The 21,725-nt window shown below is 36.3% G+C and overlaps 4 protein-coding genes across 5 annotated transcripts in view; 2 read left to right on the top strand and 2 right to left on the bottom strand.

Moving 5' to 3' along the window:
* LOC104754971 (elongation factor 1-alpha 1) overlaps nucleotides 1-721 on the top strand; it is a 3,565-nt gene extending 2,844 nt beyond the window's left edge. The window contains exon 4 of the mRNA XM_019239331.1: nucleotides 10-721. Within this exon, the coding sequence (XP_019094876.1) occupies nucleotides 10-453 (444 nt within the window). The 3' untranslated portion in view covers nucleotides 454-721. The remainder of the gene's footprint in view (nucleotides 1-9) is intronic.
* Nucleotides 2,391-4,869, top strand: LOC104754972 (elongation factor 1-alpha 1). The gene is made up of 3 exons (XM_010477272.2): nucleotides 2,391-2,490; nucleotides 3,169-3,650; nucleotides 3,750-4,869. Exons 2-3 carry the CDS (start codon nucleotides 3,189-3,191, stop codon nucleotides 4,635-4,637), a joined length of 1,350 nt encoding a protein of 449 aa, XP_010475574.1. The 5' UTR covers nucleotides 2,391-2,490; nucleotides 3,169-3,188; the 3' UTR covers nucleotides 4,638-4,869.
* LOC104754969 (elongation factor 1-alpha 1) lies at nucleotides 11,531-13,970 on the bottom strand. Its single transcript, XM_010477270.1, has 3 exons — nucleotides 13,865-13,970; nucleotides 12,775-13,256; nucleotides 11,531-12,676 (listed from the first exon to the last, which is right to left on the bottom strand). The coding sequence occupies exons 2-3, from the start codon at nucleotides 13,234-13,236 to the stop codon at nucleotides 11,789-11,791; spliced, it is 1,350 nt and encodes a 449-aa protein (XP_010475572.1). The 5' UTR covers nucleotides 13,237-13,256; nucleotides 13,865-13,970; the 3' UTR covers nucleotides 11,531-11,788.
* LOC104754968 overlaps nucleotides 14,407-21,725 on the bottom strand; it is an 11,079-nt gene continuing 3,760 nt past the window's right edge. The window contains exons 1-22 of one of the 2 annotated variants that reach the window (XM_019239758.1): nucleotides 21,683-21,719; nucleotides 21,471-21,594; nucleotides 20,932-21,038; nucleotides 20,691-20,819; nucleotides 20,518-20,582; nucleotides 20,246-20,401; nucleotides 19,932-20,092; nucleotides 19,190-19,221; nucleotides 18,713-18,888; nucleotides 18,505-18,584; nucleotides 18,234-18,299; nucleotides 17,792-18,078; nucleotides 17,381-17,488; nucleotides 17,188-17,285; nucleotides 16,708-16,768; nucleotides 16,256-16,332; nucleotides 16,069-16,140; nucleotides 15,909-15,985; nucleotides 15,706-15,786; nucleotides 15,361-15,463; nucleotides 15,045-15,203; nucleotides 14,407-14,950 (exon numbers count right to left, since the gene is read on the bottom strand). In XM_019239758.1, the coding sequence (XP_019095303.1) occupies nucleotides 14,552-14,950; nucleotides 15,045-15,203; nucleotides 15,361-15,463; nucleotides 15,706-15,786; nucleotides 15,909-15,985; nucleotides 16,069-16,140; nucleotides 16,256-16,332; nucleotides 16,708-16,768; nucleotides 17,188-17,285; nucleotides 17,381-17,488; nucleotides 17,792-18,078; nucleotides 18,234-18,299; nucleotides 18,505-18,584; nucleotides 18,713-18,888; nucleotides 19,190-19,221; nucleotides 19,932-20,092; nucleotides 20,246-20,401; nucleotides 20,518-20,582; nucleotides 20,691-20,736 (2,304 nt within the window). In that variant the 5' untranslated portion in view covers nucleotides 20,737-20,819; nucleotides 20,932-21,038; nucleotides 21,471-21,594; nucleotides 21,683-21,719 and the 3' untranslated portion in view covers nucleotides 14,407-14,551. Of the gene's footprint in view, nucleotides 14,951-15,044; nucleotides 15,204-15,360; nucleotides 15,464-15,705; nucleotides 15,787-15,908; nucleotides 15,986-16,068; nucleotides 16,141-16,255; nucleotides 16,333-16,707; nucleotides 16,769-17,187; nucleotides 17,286-17,380; nucleotides 17,489-17,791; nucleotides 18,079-18,233; nucleotides 18,300-18,504; nucleotides 18,585-18,712; nucleotides 18,889-19,189; nucleotides 19,222-19,805; nucleotides 19,838-19,931; nucleotides 20,093-20,245; nucleotides 20,402-20,517; nucleotides 20,583-20,690; nucleotides 20,820-20,931; nucleotides 21,039-21,470; nucleotides 21,595-21,682; nucleotides 21,720-21,725 lie in introns of those variants that run through there. The other variant, XM_010477268.2, reaches the window with a different exon arrangement.

The following is a 21,725-nucleotide window of genomic DNA, read 5'->3' as shown; positions in this document are numbered from 1 at the left end:
GTTAAGAATGTTGCTGTGAAGGATCTTAAGAGAGGGTATGTCGCCTCCAACTCCAAGGATGACCCTGCCAAGGGAGCTGCCAACTTCACCTCCCAGGTTATCATCATGAACCACCCTGGTCAGATTGGAAACGGTTACGCCCCAGTCCTCGATTGCCACACCTCTCACATTGCAGTCAAGTTCTCTGAGATCTTGACCAAGATTGACAGGCGTTCTGGTAAGGAGATTGAGAAGGAGCCCAAGTTTTTGAAGAATGGTGATGCCGGTATGGTGAAGATGACCCCTACCAAGCCCATGGTTGTTGAGACTTTCTCTGAGTACCCACCATTGGGACGTTTTGCTGTGAGGGACATGAGGCAGACTGTTGCAGTCGGTGTCATCAAGAGTGTTGACAAGAAGGACCCAACTGGAGCCAAGGTTACCAAGGCTGCAGTCAAGAAGGGTGCAAAATGAACTCCCATTGTCAAAACTCTATCATCATCATCCGCAGGTGAAACAAAGAATGTTAGTTTTTTATGTTTAGTATGGTATATGGTCGCGTGTCTGTGTTCCTGTTTTGTCTCTTCTCCGTCTGAGCGCTGTTCTCGTAATTGGGTTCTTGATCGGAGGTGGCGGAGCTACGCACACATGCTTCCTGTTTTTTGCTTTTTGTTTGTTATCCAGTTCTGAACCTTTTTAAAATTTCTGTTATATGAATGAATATGTTCCCTGCGGTTATTGATTTCCTATCTTCCTTATATTACTATTTTCTTCTCTCGCGTACATCGGTTCTGAATTAATCCTCTCTTTTTCTCTCATTTGATGAACTTAACTTGATAGTTGCATTCTAGATTAGCTTGGGAAATTGACTAAGCCCATCCTCTTGTTCACAATGATATACGTGCACGTTTTCATGATTTCTTGAGATTCCATTACTTCACCTTCAACCATCCATACCACTAATACTTTTTTCTTGGTATGCGGTTGGAACACTTCACCCAAAGGTGTCGTCACCAAACCCCATCCTCCATTTCCTTCCAAACCTAACACTCAATCAGTATGTGAGATTCAATAACAGAGTCTTAAAGGAGCCATAGTTGCATCAATCTTGAGTATCTGCGCCTATGTCGTCATGCTGAGATCAAGTTACGGACCAACCTGAAGACTAGTCGATGATGGTATTACTTGATGTAGATGGTGTAGCATGTTGTCACTTTGCTTCCAAATGCCATAGGCAACAGTCTGAGACACAACTTTCCGGTTTCCGCAGCAATGTTGGATTCGTTTGAGAGTCCTCCTTCTTCCAATCCATTAGAGCCAACCAGGAGTGAAAAAAACCTTATGGTGTTCTCTTTCTTTGTATGAGTGCGAACCGTTATAGCATTCACCTGGCCTACCGGCTACACGTAAATTTTGATAATGTTTTCTACCAGCGTTTTCATTATGATGTATATGTACCTAGAATAACATAAGTACATGCTTGCTATAAATAATACTTGGTGTAACCATTTGTTATGTTTTCACTACTTGATAATTAAATCGTTGTATCTAAAAAGAACTTACGTCATAAAATTTGCTCTCGTAATTGTAAGAGTCTTTTTTTTAAACCGCTCAAAACTAGATGTATATGTCAAAACCTTGGGCCGGTGCTCAGATGCTAACTCCGATTCCCCACTCCACTTGGTTCTCAAACATCTTTCTTAGTTGCGTTATTGCTTCCGTGTAGTCACTTGGAACATTTCACCACCTTCCCAATATGTTATGATGATAGGAGTGTGAATGTGACATATATTATGTTCTTCGTAGAAAAGGTGGACCACAAGAGTAATCTTGCGTCGGAATTCTTGTAACTGCAGTGCCATGTGGTGGTGCTTGCACGAAAATTAGTGTAGTCTCTCAAATGCTCTAGAGTCAGCTTCGTCTTACTCGTAGGAGTCACCGAATCAGGTACGTATCCACCGTTCCCACATCAGTCACCTTTACCTTCCGGGGGAATCTTCAAATCATCAACGGTCGGACTAGTTCCCGTCGCAACCTACTAGGAGAGATCATCTTCTGACAATAGAGAAGCATCTACCTTCATCGTTCACCTCAAGAAAACAGAAAGTCCCTTTTTCGTACGTTGCTCCCTCCCCGTTTTAACCCACCCGCTAATTTAGACCTTTCTAACCGCAAGTCCAGCTCAGCATGCCATGGTTCTAGAAAGCCCTAAAGTGGTTTCAATGTTTGTAAGAGTCGTTAATTACGTATGATGGAGACCAACACACATATTATATAATGTGACATATACATTAACCAAATTAATTAAAAGGATATTAACCAAATTAATTAAGAGGAAGTCGTGGCGAGACACAGGGGCAAAATTGTCAGAACAAACCCTAACTTCGCTTCACCACTATAAATATAAACTCGTATGCACCTAGGATTTATTTCCCTAGTTCTCTCCCACTCTTCTTCGTCAGCCGCAAAATACATACGTCTTCCTTTTTGCGATTTCGCTTTAGCTGAGAGGTAAGCGCTTCATACGCATCTACGATCTGAATTCTTACTCTTCTATTGACCTTGGTTGAAACGATTTTGATCCGTGCTCGTTTGCGTTTGCTTTTACTTCTTCGATTCGTTCATAGTTTGTGTTTCTTTACATGTATCTCTTGGATTTGGTGCTCGTTGTTGTTAGGATCGTTTAGATTATGTGGCGTAGATCTTATATATTGATGAAATCAACGTTTTATAGTGCAATTGAATTGATTTCTAAGCTGGATTTGTTTCTTAAGATTGTTTGATCTAATCGGTTGATCTGTTTCTGTGATTTTTTTATTGCGCGATTGACTCTTTTGTTAGATACATCGTAGTTGATTTGATTGATTTCTTGATCGATCGTACTTTTCTAATAGTCGATTCGTATCGTATTTTTTTTGGGAGAAGCATAACAATTACAGTGTTCTAGTCTTCTTGGTTTGGAGTTTTGGGAACTCTCGGATTTGTATCTGTAGAGATCCTTGAATTGCTGATTTATTTGTATGAATTTAAGCTCGCTTAGCTCAGCGGTTAGAGCACCACATCTTTTTATTTGTGGTAGAGATCGGTTCGACTCCGATAGCAGCTTCTTACTGTGATTGTTGAATTTCATATTGATTGTATATGTCTACTGTGTTGATTGACTCAATAATATGATTGATCTTTCTGCAGATTGTTTTTGACGAGCAGCCATGGGTAAAGAGAAGTTTCACATCAACATTGTGGTCATTGGCCACGTCGATTCTGGTAAATCCACCACTACTGGTCACTTGATCTACAAGTTGGGTGGTATTGACAAGCGTGTCATTGAGAGGTTCGAGAAGGAGGCTGCTGAGATGAACAAGCGTTCCTTCAAGTACGCATGGGTCTTGGACAAACTTAAGGCCGAGAGAGAGCGTGGTATCACCATTGACATTGCCCTGTGGAAGTTCGAGACCACCAAGTACTACTGCACAGTCATTGATGCTCCTGGTCACCGTGATTTCATCAAGAACATGATTACTGGTACCTCCCAGGCTGATTGTGCTGTCCTTATCATTGACTCCACCACTGGAGGTTTTGAGGCTGGTATCTCCAAGGATGGTCAGACCCGTGAGCACGCTCTCCTTGCTTTCACCCTTGGTGTCAAGCAGATGATCTGCTGTTGTAACAAGGTAATCTAATCTTCTTTTATATCCTCTAGTGTGAGATAATTGCTTGTTTCTCTGGTTGTGTTCTGTCTCACTAACTTGGTTTCTTCATGTTGTTTGTAGATGGATGCCACAACCCCCAAGTACTCCAAGGCTAGGTACGATGAAATCATCAAGGAGGTGTCTTCCTACTTGAAGAAGGTTGGGTACAACCCTGACAAAATCCCGTTTGTGCCCATCTCTGGATTCGAGGGTGACAACATGATTGAGAGGTCCACCAACCTTGACTGGTACAAGGGACCAACTCTCCTTGAGGCTCTTGACCAGATCAACGAGCCCAAGAGGCCATCAGACAAGCCCCTTCGTCTCCCACTTCAGGATGTCTACAAGATTGGTGGTATTGGAACGGTGCCAGTGGGACGTGTTGAGACTGGTTTGATCAAGCCCGGTATGGTTGTGACCTTTGCCCCCACAGGGTTGACCACTGAGGTCAAGTCTGTTGAGATGCACCACGAGTCTCTTCTTGAGGCGCTTCCCGGTGACAATGTTGGGTTCAATGTTAAGAATGTTGCTGTGAAGGATCTTAAGAGAGGGTATGTCGCCTCCAACTCCAAGGATGACCCTGCCAAGGGAGCTGCCAACTTCACCTCCCAGGTTATCATCATGAACCACCCTGGTCAGATTGGAAACGGTTACGCCCCAGTCCTCGATTGCCACACCTCTCACATTGCAGTCAAGTTCTCTGAGATCTTGACCAAGATTGACAGGCGTTCTGGTAAGGAGATTGAGAAGGAGCCCAAGTTTTTGAAGAATGGTGATGCCGGTATGGTGAAGATGACCCCTACCAAGCCCATGGTTGTTGAGACTTTCTCTGAGTACCCACCATTGGGACGTTTTGCTGTGAGGGACATGAGGCAGACTGTTGCAGTCGGTGTTATCAAGAGTGTTGACAAGAAGGACCCAACTGGAGCCAAGGTTACCAAGGCTGCTGTCAAGAAGGGTGCGAAGTGAACTCCCATAATCAAAACTCTATCCGCAGATGAATCAAAAAATGTTGTTAGTTTGTTTACTCTAGTTTGGTATTTGGTCGCTTGTTTGTGTTACAGCTTCGTCACTTCTCCGTCAGAGCGTTGTTCCCGGAACTGGGTTCTTGATCGGAGGTGGCGGAGCTACTTAGCACCCGAGCTTTTTGTTTTTTGAACCTTTTTTGGATTATTGTGACATTCCTGCGGATTTTCTTATCTTGGTTGGATTTCTCCATCTCCATATATCATTTTTAAACTCATGCTCCCGGTCCTTAAATTGCAAGTTTGCACCTATGCATATGAAATTTAGCATTGCAGCATATAAATATAAGGAAACATCCTATCTAACCTGTGTATTCCGATCTCATATTAAAGGAATCATAGAATTGAATAAACTTCTCACAGTTTTCATGACCGAAAATCTTGGGATTGGTTTCTTGAGATGCACCGACGTGATGTGACTGTGGCCCTTGTACTTGTAGTACTTTGCTCTTTCATTGTATGGCTTGTTTATTTCCTTTACGGTTATGTTTGAAAATCTGATCCGACCTGCAAACAAGACTATCCTATCAAATAATTATCATGAAGTACTCGAACATTCTTCTACTATACATTCTACAACTATAAGATGTAAAACGCCATTGACAAAATAAATTAATAATGTATCACATCAACTGAACGCGGATGATAAAATAATATAATAATCCATTATATCAACCAATTTTGCTTTATTTTGTGAACGATATGATGGATTCTTCATTAAAATTTAAAGGATTACATATAAGTATATAACAATCCTACCTAATAATTATACACCAATTGAGTAATATAGTGGATTTTTTTCATTAAAATTTAATTTATTTTAATTATTTATTTTATTTAAAAAATAACAATCATTAATCGTCTCTTAATGGGCTTCAGGCCTGGAAAACAAATCATTAACAGCTACAAAACGAAAAACCAAATTTTCGGTAAACAGAAACAAAAAGCAAGGTTAAGCGGAGGCAGAGAATCATAACTACTAGCTCCAGCGAATACAAGGCCCACAAATTTGTGACTACGTCGTCAAATGGATTCCTTGACTAGACTATACCATCTCTGAACCGTCACCAATGACATGTCTAACCCGCCACAAATCTTTCGGAATAAATGGACTCTCCAACACTCTGCCACCTATTGAATGTCGAATCCTCTTCCTAGCAAAACGACATAATAGGATCTAAGCTCTTGCTCTCCGAAGCCATGAACCGGAAAGCTTTTCCGAGGTATAGCAAACTTTAGATCTGGTCCAGCGGAATCAAAACACGGTGATTTGAAGAGGAAGAGGCTCAACAACCTCTCAATCGCCAGAACCCCTGTTAGCAATCTAAGATCTTGAGAAGGATCTACCGTTAACCACCAAAACACTCATCAGAAAATCCACCAATCCGTAAGCGTTCTCCGCTGCTACCACAGCCTCCAAGGTTGAGCGTGAAAGATGTCATTGCATATCCAACAACGTCTTCAAACTAGGAGAAACCTGAACCAAAGCCTTTTGTCCGCCGAGAAAGGGCCACAACAGCAACGCATGCCGAAAAAAACCACACCGCTCTGATAACAGAGAAAAAAGCTTACCTCACTCTTGTAGCGGTTTGAAATTCAGACCCACGATGAAAATCTGGACCGAAAACATAATAAGAACAACTAGATGTAAGAAGAAAACTTTGGTGAGAGAAAAGAGAGTTTGCTACAGAAACAATTATCATTTTCACATTATTAAACTTATTAACCTAGTAGTTATATCCTACTATATTAATTGAGAAGTACAAATATGAAACTAACCTTAAAATGTGTAAAAAATTACATTCAATTGCCACTAGAAAAAAATAATTAAGTTTAATTAACTAATTTAAATAAATATAATTAATTAAAAATAAAAAACACTCACAGATCAAATATTAAAAAATATAATAAAATCTAAAAATTTATTTTATCTCTCTAATAAATTATGGACGAAATTACTAATTATCTTTTAAAAAAATATATAAACCAATCAGAATTTTAAAAAGTAAGATTTTATATCCAAGTATACAATACAATTATTTTTAATAACTAAATCTGAAGATTTTGTTAAGTTTTCAAATTATGATTCTCCTATCATCTTTATTTTATTTTATTTACAAATTGTTTGGAATTTTCATATAATACTTATAATTAATAAAATGCATATTTTTTTTTCTGCATATGTTGTGATCTGAATTTTTTAAAACGAAGATATATTACTCATTGTATGAAAATATGTGTTTTAATTTCCACACTGGCAGGTTGGTAAAACTAAATTTATATAAATGATAAATTAATAATTTTTATTTGCTCACAATTATAATATTAAAATTACTATTTTATATTTCACAAAATAATGATGCAAATACAACAAACAAACAATATAAAACTGTAATAATACGTCAAAAATAAAATGCTATGATATTTTAAGATAATTAGTATTCAAATAGATTAATAGATTTACATAAGAAATTAAAATAAATATTATCTCAAACAAAATAACTTTAAAAAAAAAAACAATAATTATTATTATTTTATTATAATTTTTTTTAAAAGATGTTGACCCGTGCTATATCCTAGTACAATTGTATTTCTAAATACCATCAGCCCATGTCGTGAATTTGGGCGTATCTTCTAATTTTTTTAATTTTTTAAAATTTATAACTATCAAATTATATAGTCTTGCCATATATTCTTATAAGTACAGTTACATCATTTGTATAACTAAGATAAGTGACTATATAAGGTTTTGTAATCATATTTTGTTAATGAATGAGAAAACAATATTCTTAACAAAGTTTGAAATATGTTTTTAATTTTGGAACGGATCTAAACCTAATCAGTGATCGAGTTACCAAATGTATAAAGCTCGAGCATCGATCCAAAGTTACAATTGCTCATTGACTTCTTGCTTTATATAATAAGGATTATTTTGAACATAAAAATAATTTTTTTTCAAACAACATACAAGAAGTTAACTCATTAAAGATACGTATGTATCACATTTAATAGATTTATTTATTGTTTAAAGTGTATTAATTTAGTACTTACGAAATATAAAGAACAATAAATAAATTCTAGTGGCTTACTTGAATTTTTGTCAACTGGTATATGTAATCCTTTTTAAAATAATGCGAAATAAATCTGGTCACGCGCGGGGTTTTTGTGGAAACGTGTTTTTGGTTGAAAACAGTGCTTTTGGTGGGTTATAATAGTCCACACAATTTTGATAAACGCGCTCTACGCGCAACTGATGCGTGTGGGTTTTATATCCACTCCAAAGTCTATTCTGATGCGTGTGGGTTTTCTAATATTAATATCGCGTGGGCTCTATAACTTAAGTTAGACCCAGAAATATTTATTTGTATAGAGCCCATTCCATAGCCCATAATCTCATAATAGATTATTGTGTTATTCAATTAAGCCCAAGGCATACTACATTTCCATTTATTATTTTTCTTTGCTATCATATTCTGAATATTGTATTTATCCATTTCGTCGTTTATATAATACTAGGGATTGGACCCGCACATACGTGCGGGGTTAATTTTAAAAGAACTAAGTTTGTAATTAAGTTTAGATTATGCGGAGTTACATTTGTAATTATGAATGTTAAAAATGTTATTAACATTCATAATCTAACTTTGTACATATTTATTTTCAGTTCGGTTTGAAAAGAAGATGATTAGATTTAAGTACATTAAAAAATAGTAAGAAAAAGATAGTATATTTGTTTATATGTTTCTGGAACCCGTCCCATCAAATATATGTATGTCCCTTTTTTATCTTATAACCGTAGTTTTAATAATATTTTATAAATTTAAGATTGTATATTTTAGTCCAACAAATAAGGAAGTAGGTAAAAGATTCCCACCCACATAACATTTTATTTGTAAATATAATTATTTGGTATAACATTTATAACATAAACTTATATTGGTTTACCTTCATCTAATTTCTAAACCTTTGAAATAATAACCGCTTCACCATAAATTTTTGATTCATAATAAATTTAATTTAACTATCGTAATTTTATAATCTTATCTTGATATATTTATTTCTTGTTCTTTTTTCTATGAAAAATAGTTTATATAATGTTTTTATTTTTTTAAAATTACATGTTTTCGTCTCCTATCTGATCTTCCGTGTACATTAGATTTGTTAATTAATTATGTATTAGTAAAACTAAAATTATTTGGGGTTAATTTCTGTGAACTAAACCTATGGACCAACCCGCACTTTTGTGCAGGGTTTTTTAATTTTTTAAAATTTGTTTAAATTGTTTATATTAGATAATTTATTAAAAATAGTGAGAATACCTACTATAATATATAAATTTTGACAGAAAACATAAATGTTTCTAATTTAATTGAACCCAAAGTCTTTAGGAGCCATAATTATAGAAGTCCATTATAATAAGTATTGATAAAATAAAAAAATGAAGTTAAAAATATTTAAAAACTAATATTATTATTTGTTTGGTAAAAATAAAAGAAAAATAAAAAAATAATGAGTCAAAACAGTATATGCAATTCAATTTGATCATGTAAAAGTAATAAAAAACTTTTTCAAAGTTGTAAAGGTTGCATTCATAAAAATTACAGATTCAAAATATAACTTTGTAATTAATTATTTTAAATAAAATTTCTGATTGTTTGTTTAAATGGATATATGTCATGTTTTTTTTTGTTTTTTTGTATCCCTAAGTGTGCTCCCTAATTAATATTATAGATAGATATATGATTATTTGTTTATATCTAATTGTATTAAATTAATATGTTATTTCTGTAAATATCTCACAATTTAAAACCAAATCAAATATGTTTATATATATATATATATATAATTTTAGATTTAATTTCTTTGATTATTATGGAAGCAAACTTTAAACTTTAAACATTTCCAAAAATATAGGGTAATTTTTATTTTATAATTAATTTTGTAATTATTGTTTCCATAAATATTAGATGTTTGACTAACAGTTTTTGTTTACCATATATTGTTTATTTTTTTATTTTTAATTATATAAGTAATTGAACATGTTTGGCAACATGGATATATGTCATGTTTTTTTTTTGGTATCCCTAAGTGTGCTCCCAATTAATTGATATATATATATATATATATATATATATATAAAATTTTTGATTTAAATTCTTTGATTATTATGGAAGCAAACTTTAAACTTTAAACCATTTCCAAAAATATAGGGCAATTTTTATTTTACAATTAAATTCGTAATTATTGTTTCCATAAATATTAGATTTTTGATTAACAGATTTTGTTTACCATATATTGTTTATTTTTTTATTTTTAATTATATAAGTAATTGAACATGTTTGGCAATATGAATATATGTCATTTTTTTTTTTTATCCCTAAGTGTACTCCCCAATTAATAGTATAGATACTTTTCCGCGTCTAGTTGGTTAATTAAATTATTTTCTCTTTTAGTTTAGTGAAATTAAAAACGAATTCAAATAGATAAACGTCTACAGTAGAACTTTATTTATACTTTCATAGCGAAATAGAAAAAGAAAAAAGTAGACTTATCTATATTTTACACTGAACTTTGTATTTGAAGTGAAGTCTTGAACTTGAAACTCAGTAAAAAGAAACAAACTCGATCGTTGACATGAATGGTTCCCTCTTGATTGATTCGTAGATGGAAACTAGTCATACCTTGTGGGCACTACATGAGAAAAAACAAAAATCAAGCTTCTTTACTTAGGCTGTGTAGGCCGGATTCAAGGTTTTGCATACCTTACTAATAGTGATTCTGTTGAGGGATGAGTTTTCGATTAATCCTGCAAAAGAGAAAGACAAGAAGAGTGAGACTAATATGATGAAGAACAAGAAGGTTGGAAGTTAGATGGAGAAGAAGAAGTGGTCGTACGGAGAAGATTGCTATTTTGTTGTTGTGGACTTAGAAGACTAATTGGCTGGAGTTAAGCCCACTTAAGGTTTGTGTCTTTAGTGTTCTTTGGACTATTATTAGTGTTAGGCCCAAAATAAGAGTTTGTGTTGTTTACTTAGTTTAACTAAGGAAGTTGTTGAAAACCTTAGTTAGACTAGATTAGATAATAGTTGTTGGAGTTGTTAGTGGCTAGTAGCTAAGGTAAGGTTGTTTAAGGTTGCTTGTGTCCAGAAGTCTAATGTCTAGATATAATGATGTAATAGTTGCTAAGTCTAGAGTCTAAGTAAATGAGTGTAAAAGAAATCTATTATAAGTATGTAATGTGTGTGAAGAGTTGTAATGGATGAGAAAAATGAATGAATGAGAGTTCAAATAAAATTGAGTTCTTTGAGTGAAGAAAGAAAAGAAACTAACTTGAATTCAAAGTGAAAATGTCAACAGATTCACTGGGTTTGATCATGAATTGACCGGACTTGATTGGGATTGGGATTGTGATCATGGCTTGATCATCAGATTGGGATTGTGATCATGGCTTGACCGGACTTGATCAGATTGGAATTGTGATCATGGCTTGATCACTGAGATCATATTAGGATTGTTGTGATCATGGCTTGATGATTACTCAGATCAACCATAAATTGTTTGACTAAAAAGTAAAAACAAATACAAATTTAGTTTTTTCTGTTTTAAAAATAAAATAGAATAAAATAAGATTAATCCCTTTAAAACAAAACATTCGATCGGTGCACTTCAATTACGATTGGATCACAGTTCAAATGAGCATTCAAATCTCATCCTTGTAGCACTATACTTTCTCTCCATTCTTACATAAGTTACATTTATGTAGTAATGTTTCTTGTCAAGTGCTATGAAAATGTCAAACCAACAGATAAAGGCGATACGGAAAATATTAGACCAAGATTCAGCAGGAATATCATAATATAACATAATCTCCAAAAAAAGGTTCAAAATCAGACCACAATTTCAAGGCAAAAAAACAAAAAGTTTGGGTGCTAAATAGCTCCGCCACCTCCGATCAAGAACCCAGTTCCGGGAACAACGCTCTGACGGAGAAGTAACGAAGCTGTAACACAAACAAGCGACCAAATACCAAACTAAAGTAAACAAACTAACAACATTTTTTGATTCATCTGCGGATAGAGTTTTGATAATGGGAGTTCACTTCGCACCCTTCTTGACTGCAGCCTTGGTAACCTTGGCTCCAGTTGGGTCCTTCTTGTCAACACTCTTGATGACACCGACTGCAACAGTCTGCCTCATGTCCCTCACAGCAAAACGTCCCAATGGTGGGTACTCAGAGAAAGTCTCAACAACCATCGGCTTGGTAGGGGTCATCTTCACCATACCGGCATCACCATTCTTCAAAAACTTGGGCTCCTTCTCAATCTCCTTACCAGAACGCCTGTCAATCTTGGTCAAGATCTCAGAGAACTTGACTGCAATGTGAGAGGTGTGGCAATCGAGGACTGGGGCGTAACCGTTTCCAATCTGACCAGGGTGGTTCATGATGATAACCTGGGAGGTGAAGTTGGCAGCTCCCTTGGCAGGGTCATCCTTGGAGTTGGAGGCGACATACCCTCTCTTAAGATCCTTCACAGCAACATTCTTAACATTGAACCCAACATTGTCACCGGGAAGCGCCTCAAGAAGAGACTCGTGGTGCATCTCAACAGACTTGACCTCAGTGGTCAACCCTGTGGGGGCAAAGGTCACAACCATACCGGGCTTGATCAAACCAGTCTCAACACGTCCCACTGGCACCGTTCCAATACCACCAATCTTGTAGACATCCTGAAGTGGGAGACGAAGGGGCTTGTCAGATGGCCTCTTGGGCTCGTTGATCTGGTCAAGAGCCTCAAGGAGAGTTGGTCCCTTGTACCAGTCAAGGTTGGTGGACCTCTCAATCATGTTGTCACCCTCGAATCCAGAGATGGGCACAAACGGGATTTTGTCAGGGTTGTACCCAACCTTCTTCAGGTAGGAAGACACCTCCTTGATGATTTCATCGTACCTAGCCTTGGAGTACTTGGGTGTAGTGGCATCCATCTACAAACAACATGAAGAGAACAAACAGTTAGTGAGACTGAACACAACCAGAAACAAGCAATTATCAAACTAGAGGATATAAAAAAAGATTTGATTACCTTGTTACAACAGCAGATCATCTGCTTGACACCAAGGGTGAAAGCAAGGAGAGCGTGCTCACGGGTCTGACCATCCTTGGAGATACCAGCCTCAAAACCTCCAGTGGTGGAGTCAATGATAAGGACAGCACAATCAGCCTGGGAGGTACCAGTAATCATGTTCTTGATGAAATCACGATGGCCAGGAGCATCAATGACTGTGCAGTAGTACTTGGTGGTCTCAAACTTCCACAGGGCAATGTCGATAGTGATACCACGCTCCCTCTCGGCCTTGAGTTTGTCCAAGACCCATGCGTACTTGAAGGAACGCTTGTTCATCTCAGCAGCCTCCTTCTCGAACCTCTCAATGACACGCTTGTCAATACCACCCAACTTGTAGATCAAGTGACCAGTAGTGGTGGATTTACCAGAATCGACGTGGCCAATAACCACAATGTTGATGTGAAACTTCTCTTTACCCATGGCTGCTCGTCAAAAACAATCTGCAGAAAGATCAATCATATTATTGAGTCAATCAACACAGTAGACATATACAATCAATATGAAATTCAACAATCACAGTAAGAAGCTGCTATCGGAGTCGAACCGATCTCTACCACAAAAATAAGATGTGGTGCTCTGACCGCTGAGTTAAGCGAGCTTAAATTCATACAAAATAATCGAGGAGCTCTACAGAAACAAGTCCGAGAGCTCCCACAACTTGATATCAAGAAGGAACAATACATTCGTTAAGCTGCTTTTGAAAATCCCAATCACATGACAAATCGATAATCACATACATCCTAATAACAACATAACTATAGTACACTCAGATCCAATTACTAATCCATCGAATAATATAAAAATCCCAGAACCAGATCAATCGGATGATCGAGAAATCGATAAACTATATTTCAAAAACGAGATACTCAAAAACGATCTATTAACAAACAAAAAGCATCGAGTCAAAGGAGATACACAGGTAAAGAAGAATCAAACTGATAGAAGAGGGTAACAAACACGCAAACGAAAAGGATCGAAACAGTCTCAGCAAAGGTAAAGCAAAAAAGAAAGAAACAGATCGTAGATGCGTGCGTTCGAAGACGCTTACCTCAAAGATATCGCAAGGATGGAGTGTGTAGCGGCTAGGGTGAATAAGAAGGATTCAAGGAATCAGCGAGCTAATGATGAGAAGGTATACGACTCTTTTATTTTTATAGTGTTGAATCCATCGAAACCTAGGTTTAACATAAAATAATAATATCGTTATTCCATTTACCATTATACCCCTGTTCCGCCGACTCTGTCTTGGGCCTTGGGTCGGTTCGGTTGTGTTTCATTAAAAAAAAGGTAACAAAACTTCATAGTCAAGTTAATTTGAATTCGAGTAATGGTCACTTAAACCGCACACCTTTTAAGTTTTAATTGAGGTTACTCAAGCTACTGATCATGCAAACTCAACATTAATCACTATCATCCTTCGTGTATGTTCAAAACATTAATCACTATCATTAGCACACCTTTTAAGTTTTAATTGAGGTTACTCAAGCTAGTGATCCTGCAAACACAACTAATCGTGGCAATAGTATTACTTGGATCATCCCCATATATATAATAAATATTGTCCTCTATGTTAATACTGAACTAAGGCACTTGCACAATGAACAATTAACATATATATTATATTAATTAACCTCAAAATCTCATGACAATGGAAACTGTTTATTATAACAACCATTAAGTGTTCCATTCCATGAGCAACCTCAAGAGATAGCAACTTCCATGTTAATATTTTATTTCAGAAAAACTCCAGAGGACCTGAGATTGAGACCGGAGGACCTATCAACAAGCGACTCGCCTTTCCTTCTACGTATAGCTGAGGTAATGTGTTGGCCTCTCTTGCAGTAACGCCTTCTGCGGTCCACAACGTAACATGTGGCCATTCGTTCTTCGAGACTATGGTTTCCCCGTCCACAGATCCTACATGGGCAGTTAGAGCAGCCATCTTGTCGTTGTAGATGAGCTCCGTGAGTTCTACGGGTACCTCTCTATTCAAGTGCTGGCCATAGCTGGCCACAGCTGCTACGCCGTGGCTTCTCTTGTGGGCAAGCGTCACGTGAGACCGTTCAAGCTTTTCCTGTATTTTCTTTTTCTTTCCCTCTAGAAAAGATCCCACTGTTGGGTGTGCTGTGGCCAACTGATAAGTAAAAAAAACATCTATTCACAACTAAGCCCATACATAACCTTTTTTCTTTCTTTTTTTATGGTAGTTTGCGAATTTGGTTGGTTACCTCTTCAAGAAGACTGTGAACTTGAGTAGCAGGCAAGTTGATGGCAGCGAAAACAATAGACCCATGTTTTGTTTTCTCTGAACTTGGTGGTTTGTATTCACCCTTTGCGATTCTTTTGAGCTCTTCCCGCACTTGATGAGCTGCAGACTCAAATGGAATCTGAAAGTTGCAAACCAGAAAACAAAGACATTATATGCGCATCCCTTCTTCTTGTAATCTTTTATCATGTGCTGAAGAAATATCGACGCAGCTAAGAAACTATATAGCATGAATTTGTAGCTTTTCATGAACCCTCAATGACTAAAGTATCTTTTACCTGAACAGAATTGAGATATTCCGAATTTGCAACTAAAGTATCTCGTAGTTGTTTCTCCCATTTGGTCCACTCTGCTGCATATGTTCCTTTCGTCGACTCGAGTCTACAGCAAGAAAAATCAGATGAAGTAGAGAACTTCAGAACAAGAAACAAAAACGTCTGTGAGCACACTCATGTGTACGATTTTTCCAGTAACATGATCCAAGTACATCTAATCACAAGATAAACTAACATGATGTCTTCCTCCTTAGTTTTTGCTAAATTGCTATTAATGCCTTCCATTTGTTACGGTTTGACATTATTCAATTTTTCAACTCATGTAAAATGGTACTGTTGGCTACCCACCTCCCATGTCTTCGACTGTGGAGATTGAACAAATCTATGCCCTCCTCAAGAACTGATTTAACAGGATCAGGTAAAGGACTCCTGTATATGCGCAAAGAAAAGTCAATTAATTAAGTGTTTTACAAATTAATTAAATACGAAGTTGCAATTTGTAGCTGTGCCAAGTTCGAGTTTGTTAGGTCACATCTGATGTGACCATATACCTGTCTGATTTCAACAGTGGCATCTTGACGAGGGAGCCAAAGCGCTCAATCAATTCACTCTCAAATTCTTTACGGTTCTGGAAGTTAAAGACCGTTTAGTTAAATGTGAGATCAAATCATAAATATACTTGAAGAAAAGTTGTGGTGTATGTGATGATACCTTTCCCTCATAAAGGTGATAAAACATCAACAGCACATAGCCTGCATTTGAAGATGCCTTGTCGAGCTTTCCCTAACAATATTCATTGCATATGAATGAAACGATAGTTTATTAATTTGAACAGGGTTGTGATAAAAGTTGGATGATGCAGTTGAAGATAAACAGTGTATAAGATACAACTGCATACCGGATGGTTAACTCGTTGAAGTACACGGAACATGAAAACAGCTAACGCATCAAGTGAATATGGATTTGTATCGGTTCCTGTGTAGTCAAAGAGGGCCAAAAGTATATATCAAGCAAAAGATCACAACGAATACAGAGGATGAGACAAGGCAGTAATTGCGGAAACAAAGCAGAACAATATATTTGTGTGTTTTTAAGCAAAGTATAAACTTCTAACTGTACTCTTCTACAAGAAAATTGACTATCAAGCTTAGATTAGATACGAAAAAAAACGGGAACAAATTCAGTAAAAGATAAATGATCTTTCAACCTTTTATACTCAAAGCGTTTGCACGGTCATCCAATCAATTAAAGGTCAAAATATTATGGAATGTACTTAATATGACCATATTAAACAGCACACAAGAAGATTGGTAAATGAAATACATCAAATAATGGATCATAATTACACACCTTCGGAATCAGCAACGATTGGAACTGCAGAAGCCCTAGTTCTCCGACACATGTCTTCAATCTATAGGGAAATTACAAGAATAATATTGGAATGAGACTTGTTAAGAAACACAAGATGTGGAAATATATCAGGTCAGCCACTAACTAGGCTTCAACAATACAAGCAATGCACACATATGTATATGTATTAAAGGCAGGTTACAAGTAGTTGAAAAAAGATTGTCTTCAGCAAACCAAGCGAGGGTGTCATGGAACCAAATTTTAATCTTAATAACCATTAGGCAACAAAGCAATTGATTACGACTGCAACAATAGTTGCAAAGATTCTGATAAAAATCTACTCCTACAAAGCCACTCTTAAAGGATCAATGGGTAGAGATTAGTAATGAGTATCAGGCTTATAGCTCTACCTGAGAATCTTATAAGCCTGATACTAATCAATGTGAGGTTGTAACAGATTCTCAGCGTAGAATTAATTACCTGTCTCCAGACATCTTCATTTGGGGCATTTTTGTCAGCTAACATAATTGATTGTGGTTTTTTACGACGTTCATCAGCAACCTTTGGCCAATATTTTCCTGCCAAGTATGTAAAATATTGCATGAGATGGCAAACTAAAATTGAGAGACCAGAGCAATTTTGACCCCAAAAAAAACCCTACACTTTCAAATACCTTTGACAAGATCACCCATCAGGGTGTGCACTGGCCGATCATCTTCAAAGCCTCCTGGGGAGTTCAATAACTCCTTGCAAAGTGCAGATTTAGCACATCCAGGAATCCCTGAGAACAAATTAAAATTATTAATATCACAAGGAAACAGATTAACAGAAACGTTATATCAAGTGACATATACAGAAAGATATACGACCATTCTCTTTCTAACAATATCTTGCTCTCACTTCTGGTCAGAAGTTAAAAAATTTGATCTTTAACTAGTATTATCTGAATTACTAAAACAATCATCTATAATCTATTGAAAGCTAATTAAGACTACTATTAATAGGTTCAATATAAAACATTGCCACAAAGATGAAGTAAAACCAACAACCAGAATACATGATATAGACAATGCAAATTGAGTACCTGGAAAGAATACAATTAACCCCTCATCCTTGTGGACAGCTTCCTTCAAAGCTGGCTCAGGAGTAGCTGGTGTCACTCCTTTCTTCACAAGATCGCCTTCTTCATCTAGATCACCGTCAACAATGGCTAAGAAGTCCTCAGTTCTCACTAGGTTCCCGGCAGCCCCTATCAAAATCTGGTTCTTTGGGCTCTGTTTCGCGTACTGCTCCAGGAATGGCTCAGCTTCACTTAGGTATGTTGATGAAGATAGCTGATCATTCCCACACTTTTTTCTTATGTAAGCAGCCCTGTACATTTTGAAGAGAAGAAGAGTTGCTAATCAAGATTCAAAAAGCTGAAAAAACTTATTAGACAAACGGCAGCATCTAGGCAGTAGGTTACACAGTTTTAACAAAACTATATAAGCTTAGGCTACATGTGTAGAGCAGTGTGATTCTGGTACCATTCATCAAGCATCTTGCAAAGTTCTTTCTGCTTTCCATCTGATGTACCCCAGATTTTCATTTGCCTGGATGCAGAAACAACAATAATATTACAAAAAAAAAAAAAAGAAAAAAAAATCAAAAATTAAAGCTTGACCACGTCAGCTCCTAAATAATCAAAAAACATAATGAGCATGGCAAGTTAATCAGAATCCGGATTACCAAAAATATCACTATAACATTTGACACATCACTCTATATGTATATATTCATACGGAGAAAGCAGCTCACCTGAGGTAGTAGGTTTTGTAAGCTGCTGGCCCCTCTTTAAATAGAACTGATAGGCCATTACGGATCAAAAAGGTTCTCAACTGTAAGAAAATTGAAGACATGTCCAACATCAGGAATTCAGGATAATCATGCAATAAAAGTAGGAAATTGCAACAAAATCACAAATCTCTCTAACCAGAAGAGACCTCCAGAGAAAAGAAAAATATACCTTGTATGGGAGAAACTTCAGTTTGATCATTAAGTTAGCATCATCATCAGCCAAATCATGTTTTCCTCGTTGAGCATCATTTTCACTGGCATCTTTGACCGCATTATCAGTACTTTTCAGAGCCATCAGATCTCTCCCTTTGTTCGACTTGAACAAATTAATATCAACAAAGAAACCTGAAAAGGAAAAAGAAGATCACTAACTAATATAGTTAACCAAAAAAACAGATGGCATTGGCCTATAGACCAGAGTTTTCCAATTTTCTTCATATGTCCAATTATTCTTTGTTTAGCGAGACCAAAAGGTACCACAACAACCATATCTGAAACGTCCAAGAAAATTATCCTAACAAAGTTATTTTTCACAAAGACTAGCAACTTCCCAAAAGATGTCAAAATCATTAAATTCTAGCAAAATGAATCAGAAATGGAATTTTAGAGCAAAGCTAAAGAAAAAGAAACAAACAAAAACATTTACCTCGATATAAAGGCCACAAACTAGGCATGTGCCTGAAACACGGTAATTATTTTAGTAAACAAAAATCAATATATTCTTAGTTTGATCAAACTGAAAGACATAAGTAGAGACGTCTTTAAGGATAACCTCATCTCGTTTTGGTAACGCCTAAATCCTGAATCGCTATGCACATGGACAACTAATTTATAAAATAGGTTGTCAGGCGATACGTCGTCAGCTCTATGATAATTATGGTAACACTTGAATGCGGCTGGAAGACGTTTTTCCTTCATCAAGCGTACCATTTCCTGTTAAAATGAAACAATTCAGTTGCTCATCAAAACTCAAAAGCACATAGATAATGGAAAAGGGTTAAATATGAAAGAACTCTGCAAGTGACAAATATATATCCAATAATTTCAGCGATTCTATTTCCAAACAAAGACATAATANGAGACCAAAAGGTACCACAACAACCATATCTGAAACGTCCAAGAAAATTATCCTAACAAAGTTATTTTTCACAAAGACTAGCAACTTCCCAAAAGATGTCAAAATCATTAAATTCTAGCAAAATGAATCAGAAATGGAATTTTAGAGCAAAGCTAAAGAAAAAGAAACAAACAAAAACATTTACCTCGATATAAAGGCCACAAACTAGGCATGTGCCTGAAACACGGTAATTATTTTAGTAAACAAAAATCAATATATTCTTAGTTTGATCAAACTGAAAGACATAAGTAGAGACGTCTTTAAGGATAACCTCATCTCGTTTTGGTAACGCCTAAATCCTGAATCGCTATGCACATGGACAACTAATTTATAAAATAGGTTGTCAGGCGATACGTCGTCAGCTCTATGATAATTATGGTAACACTTGAATGCGGCTGGAAGACGTTTTTCCTTCATCAAGCGTACCATTTCCTGTTAAAATGAAACAATTCAGTTGCTCATCAAAACTCAAAAGCACATAGATAATGGAAAAGGGTTAAATATGAAAGAACTCTGCAAGTGACAAATATATATCCAATAATTTCAGCGATTCTATTTCCAAACAAAGACATAATCTCAAGTTACCTGTAATTTACTAGTTGAATAATCTACAGGCTGAGATTGCAGGAATTTTGTTATAACAGATTTGTCAGCATTTTTTGGATGAGATACATCTCCAGTCCAATCCAAGTCACTGGGGCAAAAGCTTGGCCCAACACTTCTTAAAAGTGCTGTCACTTGCTACAGCAGCACAAATAAGAAAAAAGGACCCTCTAGAATGAGAAATCTTTATCAAGAGATGGCAGCATAAATATTCAACTTGATAAAGCTAGTCAGATTTAAATTTCTTTTAGAACCTGTTTCTCGTTAGATCTATGGGCAGCAAATATCTCTCTTAGACTGAGTCCCAGATCAAGATTAGCTGAAATATTAAAAGCGAGGAGAAAGAATTTTTAATCTACACGGACTTGATAGAGTAGATTATCACGAAAACTAAAAGTAAATACTAAACAATAATAAGATAGTGCACCTCCATCACAAGGTGGTGGAGGGTGGTCTCTCAAGACATTTTCCATATCTCTGGCGCTTTGACTGCTCACGATACGCGCAACAAGACCCTCTAATATCTCACCCTGCACCTTAACATGGTCCTTTGAGCCTGCTTATTTTCATCCGAGAAATAATTGAATTTCATCAAGTTGAATTCCTTGCAAACTAATATGAATTCTCCAGATAGCAAAAGGGAATACCAAAAAAAAAAAAAACATTACCTGGAACTGATATATCAGCTACTTCATCAAGAGCCCTACAAACTGAGGTTGCTATCCCTTCTTCACAGAGTGCATCAAACGCGGCGAAAAAAGAGGTCGCTGATCTCCTTCATAAAATTTCAACAAAATACATGCAACCACCACTGTTAAATTTTTCATTTCCTCACCAATAAGCTGTCTACTAAAAACGCTATGGACAGTGTTCATCCAAAAATATCAGCATATAAATCCTCCAAGTAGGACGAGAAATCTCTAAAGGTTGATGGATTTTAGACCAGTAAATGCATCAACCAGATTCTATAACACATTCTTACTGTATACTTAGGAAAATGTGTCTTTCAAGCTGTACAACAAAAATTGATATCAAAACCTCAGCTAGAGAAAAACTATATTCTTAAAACGAAAATTAGCTAAAAGTATTTCAAACTCTTCCTTCACTAGCACTCTATTTAAAACAACAAGGACCCAAGGTAGGATGACAAGTACGGGAAAGATCGCCAAAGATGATAGCAGAAACGAACAGAAAGTGGTTAGGGTACCTTGTGGAAAACAGCCAAACGTGATTTGTTGGGAGACGCCATTTCCGGCAAAATGCAATTATTTCGGAAGTTGAATAGAACTTGGGCTTACCATTACCTAACTCGGTAACGGCCGTCACTACCACTGCAAGATGCAAATCAACATTTCTTTTTATCTGAACATCTTTAGCAGACTTATCTGACTTTCACAATTAAGAAAAAAAAAACCTTACCATAATCATCCAGTGGGCGTTGACCATGATCTCCAAGAACAGC

The sequence above is a fragment of the Camelina sativa genome, chromosome 17 (assembly GCF_000633955.1).
Source record: "Camelina sativa cultivar DH55 chromosome 17, Cs, whole genome shotgun sequence".
In the NCBI taxonomy this organism is placed as follows: domain Eukaryota; kingdom Viridiplantae; phylum Streptophyta; class Magnoliopsida; order Brassicales; family Brassicaceae; genus Camelina; species Camelina sativa.
The sequence above is the reverse complement of the archived record's forward strand: the minus strand, read 5'-3'. Positions and strand labels throughout refer to the sequence as shown.